Below are 13,691 nucleotides of genomic sequence, written 5' to 3'. Positions count from 1 at the left end.
TACCCAGAAGCGGTGGCATACTTGTGGTCCCAGCTACTCAGGAGGCTGAGGTGGGAAGATCACTGGAGCCCAGGAGGCCCAGGCTGGAGTGAGCCGTGACTGCATCACTACACGCCAGCCTAAGCAACAGAGACCCAAACAAACAAACAAACACCCAAAAAGGACTGCAATGGGTTGGGTGCAGGGTAATAAAGACACTACTACCTCCACTTCAGTCAACAACCCTGACCTGGCTGGTTTGTCAGCCCTCCCGTCTCTGTCTTCTATGATGTCAAATTCTTCTGCCCACTTGGCTCCAGAAGTGGACTCCCATCCTCCAAATCACCATATCCATGCCAGAAAATGCCAGGCCAGCCTGTTTGCTTGTTTTCCCTTTTCTGCGCAGTGGGGCCCTTACGTCTCTGCTCAGCCCCAGATGTGTAACTGTGCAAAGTCTGTCACTGAGAAGCCTCTACTTGCATTTCACATCCATCTTCTTGGCTCCGAGTAGGACACTAAAGTCGATTTCTCCTTGTGACCCTGTGCCTAAGCCCAGGGCCCAATAAACACATTCTGAAGGAATGAATTCATCCATTTATTCAACTTTCCGGTATGCAAGAACTTCTTTTCATGGAGTGTCACGGAGGCCCTGAGGGAGGAACGGTAAACTGGGGCAGGGGTGTGCATAGCTCTAGGAACAGGTTTAAGGTCTAGGCTTTAGAGTTGGGGAAAGGGGAGCTATTACAGATTTCAAAAAGGCCATAACTGGCCTTAACCTGTACAAAATCTTGGGGGTGAAAGGGCAGACAGGGAGTCAGGCTGGAGGTGATGGAGAAGTGAGGAATATGGGGAGGTCGTGGTAGTAGAGTTCACATTGAGTGGATGTGGGTTCTGAGTCAGGGAAGGTGGTGGCACTTTGTGTGTTGAGACTGGGTTGGTAGAAGAACAGAGCTCACCACATCTCTGGTATGGAGGGAGAGGGGAAAAGAGCAGTATGTGAGGGCAGGTGCTCAGCTACTGCTTCCTTCTTGGAGCAGGTGACCAAGGAGTTTGGCTATCACTCCCTGCCCATCCCAGGCTCCCTGCTTGGGGAGGGGCCTCCACTAACCTCCAGTGTTTTATGTTTTTAGTTGTGAGTCATGGCTGAAGAAAGCCAGAGAGAAAATAGGAGAAAAAAGGTGGAGCTGAAAATGGAGGCAAACTCCATGGGTTGGGGACCTAGATGGCCCCCTTCAAGTAGCTCAGGCCTGGCAGCTTGTGCTGGGCTTGTGGAAGATTCCCTCTTAAGAGGTGAAATACCTCGGGAAGCAAGCCCCAGCACGGGTAGGGCTTGTGGGTCTGCGGGGCTGGGCCACTAGTGTTCACCTGACCACGCCAGCTGCCCCTACCCCAACTGCACACAGGAGTGGGGCACATGGGGTTTTGCTGAGCACGTCAGCCAAACCAGGGCAGGGAAGGTGTCTTCACCCTGGGCAAGGCCAAGAGGGACACGTGCAGTCTTGCTGGTCCCACAGCCGGCGGCACGCCTCACTCCTCCCAAGGGCTCATGTCAGTGTCGATGGCCACGCAGTTGTAGGCCGCATAGCGGAGCTTCTCCTCGCATACCTTGGCACTGTGGGAATGGGGACTTGGTCAGGTCCCTCCATCGCTACCAGGGGTGATGGGGTCCCCTGGGCCCCAAATCGAGCCTAGGAAAAAACCCACCTGGCATAGTGTGGCAGGAAGAGGGTGCTGGAGCAAGTGGAAGACTCGGGCAGCGCGTCTGTGGTCTCGTAGCTGGGGGCATTGAGGGACCATAGGTCAGGAAGATGTGTTGGGGCACATGTACGTGTGTGGGGAGGGAGGACAGAAGGCGGCCATGGCACCTTCAGGCCTCCCTCCAGCACTCACCCCAGCTTGTCTGGGTAGATGTAGATCCGTGCTGGCAGGCGACTGCGGCCCGTGACAAAGCGCAGGAAGCGGCTCCGGTCCTCTGGAGGGAGAAGGAAATCAGTGCCTGCGTGGATGGTGAGGGAGGGTCTACAACTTCTACCCTGCCTCTGCAACTCAGCAGCAGAGTCCAAACCCAGGTGTCACCCTGCCCTCCTCCACTGACCGTTGGTGAAGCTGTTCAGTGCCTCCCAGAAATACTGCACCCGCGAGTCAGATGGCTCGAAGTCCTCAAACCGGGCTGGTGGAGACAAGGCCAGCATTCATTCTTGGGTCTCATCTTGCCCAGTCCTTGAGCCCCAACCCCTGTGCTGTGCTGTGCTGCCCTGCCCTGCCCTGCCTTGGGGAACTCACTGAGCTTGCGCAGAGCATCCACAGTGACCTCTGGATCCCCACACACTTTCTTCTCCAACTCTTGCCAGGTCAGCAAGTCCAGCACAGCCTGTGGTACCACCTTCAGCAGACCTGCCTGCATAGCTGCCACCTGGGGAGTGGGTAAAAAGGCTTGGCTGGGGAAGAGGGCACACCTCCCACCTCACACTGGGGGGCATCACTGTGGCCTTTTAGCAGCAGAAAGGTGGCACTGAGGAATGGTGGGGGCCAGAGTTCTTGGAGTACTGGTGGCTTACAGGCTGTGTTCTGGGTCCCAGGAGCTGGGGCTCAGGAGGGGCCAAAGCTCTCTGTTCTACTAGCCTCTGGGTACTACCTGCTCCTTGCTCTCCTCTAGCCGTGCCTTCTGGACCAGTTGGATGAAACGAGAACGGTCCCCATATCCCACGACGATGCCTGCACCCCCAGGGATCAGCTCCACCACCTGTTGGTCACTCAGTACAGTGGTGAATGTTAGTTCCTTCCCAAACTTGAACTCAAACGTCTCCTTGTCCATTCCTTCCATCACTTCCAGGAGCTTCACCTAGGGGTTGGAGAGAGGCAGGGAGGTAACCTTTTCACTGTGGAGATAGTCCCTGTCTTTCCACAAGATGCTCACAGGGAAGCAGAGACAGCCAGGCAAGGCAGTCCCCATGGAGGCAGCAGGGAATGAGGGTGTCAGTACAAGAGTTGTAAAAGCATCAAGACAACACCTAACCAGCCTTGGAGGCCAGAGGAGGCATCCTGTGGAAAATGGTGTCTCAGCTGAGACCCAAATGATGGCTGGGACATAAGGGAAGTTAGGAGAGAGAACATCTTGGAGAAAGCTGGAAAGAGCAAAAGGCCTAAGGAAACTGTGTGGCTGGAGCCTGAATGTGAACCAAGTGGCTGGAGACACAGGGTTCACGTAAGGCCTTTACAGATTCTGCATTCTATCCTAAGCCCAGGGCCGAGCCATCAATGAGTTTAAATAAGGAGAGTGAAATGAATTACTGTGGCTGCATGGAGACCAAACGGGTAAGAACGGAGACAGGGACACCAGCTTTTTAGTAAGTGATTAGCTAAGGAGGAAAGGTGTCCTCAACCAGGCAGGGAGACAGTAGTGAGACAGGAAAAGCAGACAGATTACAGAGGAAGACTTAAGAATGTGGTGGCGAGGGAGAAGAAGGGGTGAAGGATGGCCCTGTGGGCTTTGGGATGGGGAGGAGTGGGACATGGTGCCCTTCTGAGGCAGGAGCCCTAGAGGGGAGTAGTCTTCGGAGAAGATAAAGAACACACTGAGCCTGAGATGCCATCTTGGGGCAAACGTCGAGGGTACAGATACATATATGGCCCCAGGCTTAGGAGAGGCTGGGGCTAGAGGTCAGGATTTTAGGGGTCACGAGTCTACAGACAGTAGTTGAAGCCATGGGAGTGGATGGATTGGAGAGGGATCTTGTGTGTGGTGAAAGAACAAGGTACAGAACAGCCTTAGGGAGGACCAACCTTTAGGGGCTGGGCAGAGGAAACACTGGTTCCAGGTCCTACTCACCAGCACAGAGTCCACAGCTGGGAAGTCCTTGCTCCAGCTCACCTCCTCACCAGAAAGCTGCTTCCACACAAAACCAGGCAGGGCCAGGACCTGTGTGACAAACACTCCCCAGTGTCTTCTCACCCTGAGCTGCCCAGGTTTGGCTGGCCTTTCCTTCCAGGGGCCAGGGCTGATCGGACGGGGGTGTGGATAAGGCTACTCACCAGGAACTCCTTACCCCGAAGGGCAGCCCCCATCAGCTGTCCGATCCATTCATACTTGGCAAAGTCTCGGCAGGAGGGGTTGGGTACATACATGTCCCGAGCCTCACCAGTGCCATTGCCCTGCCCCAGAGACAGAGCTGTGAGTGTGGCATGAGATACACCCTATTTTCCTGGCCCAAAGACTTCCCTGAACATTTTCCACTGGGAACATTTTCCACTAAATGATCCCTTCAAATGCACAGTGGCTCCTCCTCTCCCTGTCTGCCCAGAGGTTGCCCTGAGCAACTCAGTCCCTCCTCTGCCCTATTTCTATTTTTTTTTTTTTTTTTTTTGAGACAGAGTCTCACTGTGTCACCCAGGCTGGAGTGCAGTGGCGTGATCTCGGCTCACTGCAACCTCCGTCTCCTGGGTTCAAGCGAGTCGCCTGCTTCAGCCTCCCATGTAGCTGGGACTACAGGCGCGTGCCACCACGCCCGGCTAATTTTTTTTTATTTTTATAGAGATGGGGTTTCACTACATTGGCCAGGCTGGTCTTGAACTCCTGACCTCGTGATCTGCCCGCCTCGGCTTCCCAAAGTGCTGGGATTACAGGCGTGAGCCACTGTGCCTGCCCCCTTTCTAGCTCAATCTGGCCCCCTCCTCTGCCCCCTTTCTAGCTCAATCTGGCACCTGGGAGGTTTGCAGAGATGGAAACGGAGATTACCTGGTTGGCTGTGCGTACAAAGAAAGGCAGGGGCACGGGGGTATCCGCTGAGCTAGGGCACAGCTCTTCTGACATATCTGCCAGGCTGTCCCGGAAACCACCCCCTGAAATGACAGATGCCCTCAGCTGGGCACTCAAGAGCCCTGCTCCCATAATGGGGTAATGAATAGGTCCCCCATCATCATTAGCTGGTGAAAAGCCTCTACCACTTTGATAGGGCAGCAAGCAGGACCCTTGAGATCCTCCCTCAGGGCCTCACCTTGGTCAATGATGCCTTCTGCAATAAATTTACACTCCCACCACTGGTCATAGCGCATGGGCCACCTGCAAAAAACGTGGGCAGATTTGTCATTATGTGGGGCCAGGTGCAGCACAATTCATCAGCTCAGAGACCACCTGGGAAAAGCATCATGGTGAGGGGTGCCTCGAGCAGTTGTGTGTGTGTGTGTGTGTGTGTTTGTGTGCACAAACAGGTGTCCCGAGTAAGTCCCTCACTCTCATGCCATACCTGTAGTCCAGGGGCTTTTCATATTTGTCAGAGGGCTTGAGGCCTTCATATACCTGGGGGCAAGGAGGAAAGGAGTCATAGGAAAGCAAGACCTGGCCCTATACTTGCCCCAAGAACTTGTTCAGGTCCCTCTTGGCCTAGCCCCCTTGGCCCTTGACTGATCCTATCTCAGTCGGACCCTAGGTGGTGCAGACCTGGGTGAAGACTGCATTCTTGCAGGCAGGGTCTCGAGAGGGGCAGGCACGGTGTTCCATGGCAAGACGGCGGTTGATGTATAGGCGTGGCATGAAGCTGGGCTTGCTGCTCTCAGAGTCACGCAGGCACTGAGCCACCAGGCCGGGCCGCTGGCGGGACAGCAGTAGGAACTGCTTCACTTGCTAGTGAGGAGAGGTGGCCAGAGCAGGAATGAGTGGGCAGTCAGCCTCTGTCCAGGCCCTGGAACTTTCCCCTCTGCCTGTATCCAATTCCACCGTTTCAGTTCAAGTCTAGTCCATCCCCGTCCTTGTCTCCAGTCCCCTCCTTAGTTCAGCCACCAGGGAGAGCTTTCTAAAACAAAAAAATCTAATACTGTCATTACCTTCCTTACCTTTCCAACAGCTCCACTACCCTGGGACAAAGTCCTTGCTTCACAGCCTGGCCCATAGGGCCCTCTGCAACCAGGACCTGCCTCCTGCCCACATCCTTCCACCCTCATCCCTCTGTCATACTCACACCTACTGGCACACTTTTCTCAAGACATCTTGAGCTGCTGGTAACTCCCTGTATGTACCTTTCACGCAACCTGCCCTGCCTGTGCTGTCAATAGCCCTTGGGTATTCCACACACTCTGGAATACCAAGGAGGCTGGGGAACAGCCTCCCAAACACTAAATTTGGACCATTTGTTCTGGCTTTCTTCCTATGTTCCCAGACCCAGCAAAGGTCTTGCCCTAGAGTAGATTTTAGGAACTCTGCTAAGGAATGAACAACTACGTGAGCAGGAAGGGGAAACGCCAAGACCAGCACTGGCTGGGTCAGCTCACCTTAATCTCACTGAAGGTGCCCAGTGTGTGGTCCCAGGCAGGTACCAGGTGGTGCAGGACACTATCGAGGATCTTGATGAATCTGGCATGGGTAGATAAAGATTGACTGCAGCTAAAGAGTTTAGCATACATGTAACACCCCCAACTCCCCAACATAAAGGTACAGGAAAAGGCAGGACCTGGTGGCTTCTCTGACCCTTGAACAGCTTATACTATGAGACCTTGGGAACCTCCTCCATGCAGACACACAAGGCTCAATGTTGGGGGAAGGGAAGGGCCCATAGGTCCAGGACCACAGCCACCTCTGCAGGAGGACAGCTCTGCGGTACAGTACTTCAGGGTCGGTGCCTTCTAGGCGTGGATATCGCACCAGACTAGTTGGCTGGAACAGGTCTGCATTCAACCCTAGTTCCCGCTGTCTAGACGACTTGATCTTGACCCCTCGGAGACGAACATCAATCCCATCATCTGGGGGAAGGGGTCAGAGTAAGGTCATTTACAGCACCTGCTGCCTCCTTGGCCCTCAGACCTGGGACTGGCTCCTTGAACGCTCAGCCTTGTATCACCGTTAGCCCCTAGAAACTCGAGACCTTCGGGATCACCTTCTATCACCTGATTCTGATTGATCTATTCCTGCTGATTCCTCTGTCTTCCACTAGAATGCTGGGATGCCTGAGGGTCCCAACTCAGTTCCTCTTCCAGGTGAGCCCAACCACCTGTATGGCTTTAAGGCAGGCCTATACCTGGCATGTCCCAGCTGGCTCAGGCCCCAAAGCTCCAAATCCTGGAGTTAGTTCAGCATCGCCTTCACCCCAACTCCAAGCCCATCCTCTTCTCTCCACACTCACTGTCTGTTTGCCCCCATCTCCACGCCGGGCTCTCTTTCCCTCCTTATAGCCTTAAACCTCACCTCGGCACTCCACGATGCGGATCTCGATGATCGGGAGGTGGACGGTCATGTCCTCCAGGACACAGACATCCCCGATGAGGGTCCTGAGGAGATGAGTGTGAAGCACTTCAGATACCTCCTGCCTCAGGCCTTCAGAGACTACTGGAGTCTCACTCAAACTTAGGCTTTCAAGCTGGGCTAGGCTTGGAACATGCCCTACTTCCCTCCCCACGCCAGCGTGCTCACTCGTCAATGCTCACGTCACTCAGCTTCTTCAGGTTGTCCCCTTCGCCCCCATAGACCACCACCCGCTTTGGCATAAAGTTGTCATCTGTGGTATCCACTGTGAGTAGCAGCTTCCTGAAGGGTCAGAGTGTGAATATGAGTCTTTGTGAACCCACAGGGACATAGCCCACCCACCCTGTCCTGCCCAGAGCCTACTTACTTGACAATGGTGCCCTTCTTCATAGTAAGCCGTACCCAGTGTTGGCACTGGGACCCATCGCTCTCCCAGTAGGTATCGGCATTGCTGTCTGTCAGGCAGGACACGTTGAACTCCTCCTGGGGAGGGGCAGAGACGTGAAGTCAGCAGTTACCCTCCCTCCCTGCACTGGGCTTGTGCTCTGGGCCAGGAGCACCAGAGAGAAAGCATAGTGAAGTTGGGCTAACAGGCAACTGGTATGGGATAGGGGGCCGCTGGGTATGTAAGGGGTCCTACAGACGTCCAAGATGGGGAGCTGAACTGAGTGTGGCCTGTGGGTACCCTGTTTTGGTCCTGGCCTGCAGGTGGGGGTTCTTTCTGGATCTAGCCTTGAGGGGTGTGACTATATCTTGCCTGGGGTGGGAGGAGCCCCAGCACCCACCGTGTAGGAGGAAACGTCTATGCTCTCCACATACTGCTTCACGCTACCCAGGTTCTCATCCTCCTTGCCCAGGTGGTCATACAAGAAGTGGATCAGGTCCTCGTCGCACTCGTAGGTCCATGTCGGGGGTACATAGCTAAGCAACCCCAAGCCCCTAATTAGACTGGGCCCAGACGCAGAGCTCCTTCCTCCCCACCCCATTCCAGCTCACTCACAGTAGCCTTTGTACAGCTTCTGCGTATGCCTCTGCCGGCTGAGGTCTCGATCCCAGGCGATGTGAGTATGTCAGGTCCACCACCTGTTCCCACCTGTGGGCACAGAGTAGGGAGTGGGATGGGGAGACATCAGCGGTCAGCAAGACACTACCTCCATGCCGTGTAGCCTTTTTCAGGGCTCTATCTCCCAGTCTCCACCCGAGCCCCCTTCACGTCCCGCCCCTTTCTGTTCTTAACCCTGCCTCCGCTCCAGTATCCCACCCACCCCAGGCTGTGGCTGAAGTGTTCCCAAGCCCTCCTGGCCCGGCCTTCTGACAGCCAGCCCCGCTCCTTCAAGTGCAGTACCTGAGCACCGGCCGATAATCCACGCCAAAGAGCTGCTGCTGCCGCTGGAGGTGGTTGGGAGTGTCGATGGGTACCAGGCGGGCTCCGCCCTCCGCCGGGCGGCACACCAGCAGCCAGCCTTCCTGCAGCCCGCAGTCGCCCAGGTGCTCTGCCAGCTGCTCCTGCCGGGACGCGTAGGATGGGGACAGCCGTCAGGGAACTGCCCAGCCGCCTGTCGTGCCCAGCCCAGGGCAAAGGGCGCCGAACGCAATGCCAACTCAATACAGGGGAGGAAAGGCAAAGAGCCAGAGGTTTCTCTGGCCCCGGGGGTCTTTTACCGGGTCCTGGGCAGGGAAGAGCGCACCTTTGTCAGCTTCACCCAGAGCCCGTGGCCGTTGCACAGCTCCTCGCCCGTGGTGCGCACGCAGGCGCCGCGCCGGAGCTCAATGCCGTCGCGGGCGGCGCGGAGGGGCCCGGAGCCGGTACCGGGGGCTGGGCCTGCGGCGCCCACACGCAGCCCCAGGCCCTCTGCCTCCCACACCGGCAGAAGCACGCGCGACGGTCCCGCTGGGTCCTTGTAAAGCTTGTAGAGCACCTCTCGCGGCACGAAAGCCAGCGCTGCCGGCAGCGGCCGCCCGGCGCGGAGGCTCCGCGCGGCCTCTGCCAAGAAGCGCACGCGGCCCAGCAGCTGCCGGGGGGACTCCAGCACCGCGCCCGGGCCAGGACCCGCCATGGCGAAGTGGCGGAGGTGAGCGCCTAGAGGCGACCCTGCCCGGGGAACAGCTGGCGCGACCGCCGACAGAGCTTCCCACCACGCCCTTCCCCGCCTTTGGCCAGCCTTTGCCGTATGTTCTGGACTAAGCGCACCCCAGCTCTCACTGTATTGCACTGTGTACTCCCACACTCAACCATATTACTTATCTCTGTGCCACCCTAACCCAGCCGACCAAACCCAAGATTGGTGATTGCTACCTGATCAATCTCCCTCTCTCCATTTCCTTGTGACTACCATTTTATCTCTACTGCTACTACCCTCATTCAAGTCACCATTCTAGCTAGCCTGGGTCATTGCCAACAGTCATTTTTCTGATTCTTCGGCCTGCTGTTTTTCCTCCCACTCCCAGCGAATCTGCTGGACTCCCTATCCTATGGGTGGTGTGACTAAAGTGTTTGAGACAATGGCCCCTTCCCCTGCCACTGACAGGAGTCTTGAGTCATTAGGGTTGATTCTGTTTGTCACTCCTAATCCCAAGGACACTGGAGATCATTATTCATTTTAATGTGATTGCTGATTTCTGTTTCCCCAGTCTTGTAGCTCCTTAAAGGCCGGGGCTGTCTTGAGCAGAGCTAACCTCTGCACCTACTATAGGTCCAGGCTATAGTATGGACCTGGCTGGATAAGACTGTTGGTATCATGAGTGGGACTTGCGCCAAGCCTCCGGATACCCAGACTGTCAGATGAGAACAAATTCCTCATGTCACCCTAAGATACATTTACAGCGGAGTTTTCTTTTGGGCCTTTGTTGTTGCGTCGCTACAGCGAACTTTACGGTGAAAAAAGGTAGGGGTCCTACGGGCAGCAGCCAGGGCAGCCCTGGAGCTGTCGCTGGAGTCCGATCATGTGATCTTCAACATGGCGACGCCCTTGGTTCCCTACAGAAAGGGGCGGAGCCTGGACTGGGGGGCAGGCTCAGATTCAGGTTAAATTGCGGATTGAGCTCGCAGTTACAGACAGCTGACCATGGAAGCGAATGGGTTGGGGTGAGTTCTCCAGAGCACGCGGTGTGGCTAGCCGGGCTTCTAATTTGAGTCTTCCAACTCAGGACTCTATCCCTGTACTCCCCTTTCCCCACCCTGGAGACCTCCCAACCTGAACTCCGTTAGCTGGGATCCTGAATCCTAAAACCATGGATTTTTGAGACGTTCATCCCAGGGCCTTAATTCAAGGGATGCCTCAGGATTTCCAACCAGGATCTCTATTCTGGGACCATCAACTCTGATCCCTCTTTATCCCCCAGCCTGGGGATTTCTCAGCCCCTGAACCAGCCCAGTGACATTCCCGTTTCTGAGGCTCACTAGTTCGAAGACCCCCAAACTATCCTTAGTGGGCCTTCATTCCCTCCCCCCAGTCCCTCTGGTTGCTTCGAGCTTGGAAGAGTAGAGACTAAGTGGAGGGAAGAGGCCCCAGGGCGGGCCCTTCTGGAGTTTGTGCACCACCTGATAGGCAGAGAGGAGGCGGAACGGGCGGAAAGCCAGGGTTTGGGAGCTGGCCTGGAGGGGGTAGATAGCGGTCCTGGACTGAATCGGCCTTATGAACCCGCGCTTTCCCCAGCCTCCAGCGTAGCATACTGACACCTACCCCCACCCCCACCTGATCGCCAGACCTCAGGGTTTTCCGGAGCTGAAGAATGACACATTCCTGCGAGCAGCCTGGGGAGAGGAAACAGACTACACTCCCGTTTGGTGCATGCGCCAGGCAGGCCGTTACTTACCAGGTAAGAGTCAGGATCTGGAAATCTAGATAAAACTCCGGAGGGAGAAAAGTTTTCAAGGGGCAGGGGAGGGCTCTGGAGGGCCTCAAGGCTGAGCCCTGTCTTCCCTCTGTATGCAGAGTTTAGGGAAACCCGGGCTGCCCAGGACTTTTTCAGCACGTGTCGCTCTCCTGAGGCCTGCTGTGAACTGACTCTGCAGGTGAGGGGTCCACAAAAGAGGGAAAGATTTATGCCTTCAGTCTGCCACCTAGCAACCTGTCTCCTGTTTCCTACAGCCACTGCGTCGATTCCCTCTGGATGCTGCCATCATTTTCTCCGACATCCTTGTTGTACCCCAGGTACCCACTCAAACCTGATCCTAGAATATAATCCAAGGACGCCTTGAAAATCCTTCTATCAGTCCAGTCAAGGTTTACAATAAGCACTTATCCTAACTGGATCGAGGGAAAAACTAAGGTTGAAAGAAATGGAGTTTGGCAGAGTTTTATTCTCCTTTTCCTTCCTCCTGGAATGAGCTGAACAGAACCTTTCCTCCTGGATTCCATTTTGGGAACCCAGATGTTTTCTCCCCCTCCAGGCACTGGGCATGGAGGTGACCATGGTACCTGGCAAAGGACCCAGCTTCCCAGAGCCATTAAGAGAAGAGCAGGACCTAGAACGCCTACGGGATCCAGAAGTGGTAGCCTCTGAGCTAGGCTATGTGTTCCAAGCCATCACCCTTACCCGACAACGACTGGCTGGACGTGTGCCGCTGATTGGCTTTGCTGGTGCCCCAGTAATGTGGGACAGGGCAGGGACTCGGGGCGCGGGGAGATCACTCTGGAAGGTCTGGGGTAGACAAAAGGAAGGGTCAGTCTGGCTTCTGTGACACCATCTTTCTATCCTTCTCTAGTGGACCCTGATGACATACATGGTTGAGGGTGGTGGCTCAAGCACCATGGCTCAGGCCAAGCGCTGGCTCTATCAGAGACCTCAGGCTAGTCACCAGCTGCTTCGCATCCTCACCGATGCTCTGGTCCCATATCTGGTAGGACAAGTGGCGGCTGGTGCCCAGGTGAGTCCTGAGAGAGAGAGAAATAGGCTGGGATTTGGTCTGTAAGGACCAGAAGCAAGAGTGTCCTAAACCTGAGAGGGCAGGGGTCTTAATGCCAGGGATGAAAGAACCTTGGCCTCCAGTGATCTAGCTGAGCAGCCAAGCCCATCCTGACACTGACAGTGGGGCTTAATGCTCTAAGTATTCAGACACCAAAGTTAGTGCTGGGATCTGAGGAAAGTAAATTTTTTTTTTTTAATTACTGGGTTTATAGGGTCAGGCAGTATCAGGGATTGAAGTCATTTGGGGAAAATTGAGGTGGATTTTGTATGTGGGGGAAACCTCCTCTTTGTGTGTTACATATTTTTCTTCACCATACCCTAACTAGGCATTGCAGCTGTTTGAGTCCCATGCAGGGCATCTTGGCCCACAGCTCTTCAACAAGTTTGCACTGCCTTACATCCGTGATGTGGCCAAGCAAGTGAAGGCCAGGTTGCGGGAGGCAGGCCTGGCACCAGTGCCCATGGTGAGGATTGGGATGGGTTGAGCGAAGGTGGTCCTGTGGAGCTTTCAGGCTAAGTCCTGCATGGACTGGAGTGACCACTGGAGGGCAGCAGAAGTACAGTCAAGAAAGATTAGTGGTTGTAGCAAGGCCCTCTGTAGCCTGAGATCTGCTTTTTTCTAGATCATCTTTGCTAAGGATGGGCATTTTGCCCTGGAGGAGCTGGCCCAAGCTGGCTATGAGGTGGTTGGGCTTGACTGGACAGTGGCCCCAAAGAAAGCCCGGTAAGCCATGGAAGGGTGAGGCCTTGAGGTTGAGGTGGGGGTGTTGGCTGGGGGAGCTGCCATGTATGCAGTTACCAGAACGTGGCGCTGGCTTTGCTTCCAGGGAGTGTGTGGGGAAGACGGTGACATTGCAGGGCAACCTGGACCCCTGTGCCTTGTATGCATCCGAGGTAACAGCCAGGGCCCCTCTGTGTGTCTGTTACTGTGCACTCCTGTGGCTGTGGTTGTATTATTCTGTGTGCACTTGTTTTTAATGTCTGTCTGTCCTTTTCTTCTACTCTGTATGTACAACATAAGCCCTAGAAAGACCGGACTTTTTGTTGCTGTTGTTCATTTGTGTTTATGCTTCATGCCTGGGTCCATACTAGGGATCTGATAAATTTTATTGAATGACTGAATAACACTGAGGAGAAGCATGCCTACATATGCGTTTGTCACTAGTATATATAGGGAAGACAAAGGCTTGCTGGTCCTCCTGTAGCCAGTGCCCTGTTGGTCCCCCAGGAGGAGATCGGGCAGTTGGTGAAGCAGATGCTGGATGACTTTGGACCACATCGCTACATTGCCAACCTGGGCCATGGGCTTTATCCTGACATGGACCCAGAACATGTGGGCGCCTTTGTGGATGCTGTGCATAAACACTCACGTCTGCTTCGACAGAACTGAGTGTATACCTTTACCCTCAAGTACCACTAACACAGATGATTGATCGTTTCCAGGACAATAAAAGTTTCGGAGTTTAACTATTGTGTAGTTTTGTTTGTGAAAGATTGTGCCCATATCCTCAGTTCTTCTTAGCCTCTGCTCCTTCCCTGGGAACCCTCTCTATATCCTCTTCACAAGTCA

At 54.9% G+C, this 13,691-nt stretch overlaps 2 protein-coding genes across 8 annotated transcripts; one reads left to right on the top strand and one right to left on the bottom strand.

The window, feature by feature from the left end:
• Positions 1-561: 561 nt before the first annotated feature.
• Positions 562-9,373, bottom strand: HECTD3 (HECT domain E3 ubiquitin protein ligase 3). 3 transcript variants are annotated; one of them, XM_016961571.4, is made up of 21 exons: positions 8,899-9,373; positions 8,556-8,716; positions 8,211-8,303; positions 7,996-8,131; positions 7,578-7,693; positions 7,379-7,492; positions 7,154-7,236; positions 6,546-6,711; positions 6,244-6,325; positions 5,417-5,599; positions 5,223-5,275; positions 4,974-5,038; positions 4,715-4,818; positions 4,012-4,131; positions 3,809-3,898; positions 2,615-2,821; positions 2,263-2,392; positions 2,075-2,149; positions 1,870-1,951; positions 1,684-1,755; positions 562-1,591 (listed from the first exon to the last, which is right to left on the bottom strand). In XM_016961571.4, the coding sequence occupies exons 1-21, from the start codon at positions 9,265-9,267 to the stop codon at positions 1,507-1,509; spliced, it is 2,586 nt and encodes an 861-aa protein (XP_016817060.3). In that variant the 5' UTR covers positions 9,268-9,373; the 3' UTR covers positions 562-1,506. The 3 variants fall into 3 exon arrangements, with proteins under 3 accessions (XP_016817060.3, XP_016817054.3, XP_063658813.1); XM_016961565.4 differs by having other exon boundaries at positions 6,244-6,349; positions 6,423-6,711; positions 8,899-9,359; XM_063802743.1 differs by having other exon boundaries at positions 6,423-6,711; positions 8,899-9,353.
• UROD (uroporphyrinogen decarboxylase) lies at positions 9,221-13,588 on the top strand. 5 transcript variants are annotated; one of them, XM_513127.7, is made up of 11 exons: positions 9,221-9,379; positions 9,842-10,295; positions 10,917-11,029; positions 11,146-11,225; positions 11,302-11,364; positions 11,604-11,801; positions 11,919-12,080; positions 12,448-12,585; positions 12,745-12,845; positions 12,949-13,015; positions 13,350-13,588. In XM_513127.7, the coding sequence occupies exons 2-11, from the start codon at positions 10,276-10,278 to the stop codon at positions 13,509-13,511; spliced, it is 1,104 nt and encodes a 367-aa protein (XP_513127.1). In that variant the 5' UTR covers positions 9,221-9,379; positions 9,842-10,275; the 3' UTR covers positions 13,512-13,588. The 5 variants fall into 5 exon arrangements, with proteins under 5 accessions (XP_513127.1, XP_009454712.1, XP_009454715.1 ...); XM_009456437.4 differs by lacking the exon at positions 9,221-9,379 and having other exon boundaries at positions 10,116-10,295; positions 10,867-11,029; XM_009456450.5 differs by lacking the exon at positions 9,221-9,379 and having other exon boundaries at positions 10,192-10,295; positions 10,867-11,029; positions 11,585-11,801.
• The last annotated feature ends 103 nt before the right edge of the window (positions 13,589-13,691 follow it).

This window comes from Pan troglodytes, chromosome 1 (genome assembly GCF_028858775.2).
Source record: "Pan troglodytes isolate AG18354 chromosome 1, NHGRI_mPanTro3-v2.0_pri, whole genome shotgun sequence".
Taxonomy (NCBI): Eukaryota; Metazoa; Chordata; class Mammalia; order Primates; family Hominidae; genus Pan; species Pan troglodytes.
Note: the sequence above shows the minus strand (reverse complement) of the source record. Positions and strands in the feature narration are given on the sequence as shown.

What these genes read in the sequence shown, in the direction of transcription:
- HECTD3 (XM_016961565.4), bottom strand. Translation starts at nt 9,267, where the DNA reads ATGGCGGGTCCTGGCCCGGGCGCGGTGCTGGAGTCCCCCCGGCAGCTG. An exon ending in AGTGACGTGAGCATTGACGA is followed by an intron (nt 7,237 to 7,378) that starts GTGAGCACGCTG and finishes TCATCTCCTCAG; the next exon opens with GACCCTCATCGGGGATGTCT. An exon ending in TTCCTGCCACACTATGCCAG is followed by an intron (nt 1,592 to 1,683) that starts GTGGGTTTTTTC and finishes CCATTCCCACAG; the next exon opens with TGCCAAGGTATGCGAGGAGA.
- UROD (XM_513127.7), top strand. Translation starts at nt 10,276, where the DNA reads ATGGAAGCGAATGGGTTGGG. An exon ending in ACATCCTTGTTGTACCCCAG is followed by an intron (nt 11,365 to 11,603) that starts GTACCCACTCAA and finishes CTCCCCCTCCAG; the next exon opens with GCACTGGGCATGGAGGTGAC. An exon ending in AAGTGGCGGCTGGTGCCCAG is followed by an intron (nt 12,081 to 12,447) that starts GTGAGTCCTGAG and finishes TACCCTAACTAG; the next exon opens with GCATTGCAGCTGTTTGAGTC.